General features: G+C 66.8%; 1 protein-coding gene across 1 annotated transcript in view; it reads right to left on the reverse strand.

The window, feature by feature from the left end:
• The window catches only part of PLEKHN1 (pleckstrin homology domain containing N1), a 19,323-nt gene that overhangs the window by 3,875 nt on the left and 14,740 nt on the right, over positions 1-708 (reverse strand). The window contains 1 exon segment of the mRNA XM_031062542.1: positions 4-74. Within this exon segment, the coding sequence (XP_030918402.1) occupies positions 4-74 (71 nt within the window).

Genomic DNA, 708 nt, shown 5'->3' on the forward strand with positions numbered 1-708 from the left:
GGCTCCAGGGACAGCTGCTGGGCACCTGGCACTGCCCCCTGGGCTGCTCCTGGCTGCCCGTGGCACTGCAGGAACTGCAACAAGACCAGAAACACGTTGGACCCCGGCTGTGCAGAGTCCACCTGGTGCCCGCCCCAAATCCAGCCCGAGGGTGGATCCCAGCTGTGGAGAACTGGGAAATGCCCACCTGGAGCTGCCCACACTAAATCCAGCCCCATGATGGATCCTGGCTGTTCAGAACTGGGCAATGCCCACCTGGTGCTGCCCACCCCAGATCCAGCCCAGCTGGCAGCACGCTCAGGCCAGGCAAGGCTCGCTGGCTGTGCCCAGGTGGGGCACAGGGGCCAGGGCTCACCCCCGTGAGGCACAGCCGTGCTGGGAGCTGGCCGGGGGGAAGCAGCAGGGTGGGAGCAGCTCAGGGGGTGCAGAAGGGCAGGGGGAGCCAGGAAGGACCCCGGAGGGAAGGGGGGTCCCCCCAGGTGGGGATGGCTCAGGAAGCCTTTCCCTATCAGATTCTCCGGAGCAGAAACGTGGCCTTTGCCAGGCACTCCCTTATCTCAGCTGGGATGTCTGGGGCAGCTCTGGCTCTGACTCACCTCCCGTTTCGGGAGCCTGGCTCACGTCTGCCGCTGCCTTTGTCTGGGTGCTGATCAGACAGGGCAGACCTGCTCCCCTCTGCCCCGCCCTGCCCGGAGGGAGGACCGCGCC

Source organism: Geospiza fortis, unplaced genomic scaffold (genome assembly GCF_000277835.1).
Source record: "Geospiza fortis unplaced genomic scaffold, GeoFor_1.0 scaffold662, whole genome shotgun sequence".
Lineage (NCBI taxonomy): Eukaryota > Metazoa > Chordata > Aves > Passeriformes > Thraupidae > Geospiza > Geospiza fortis.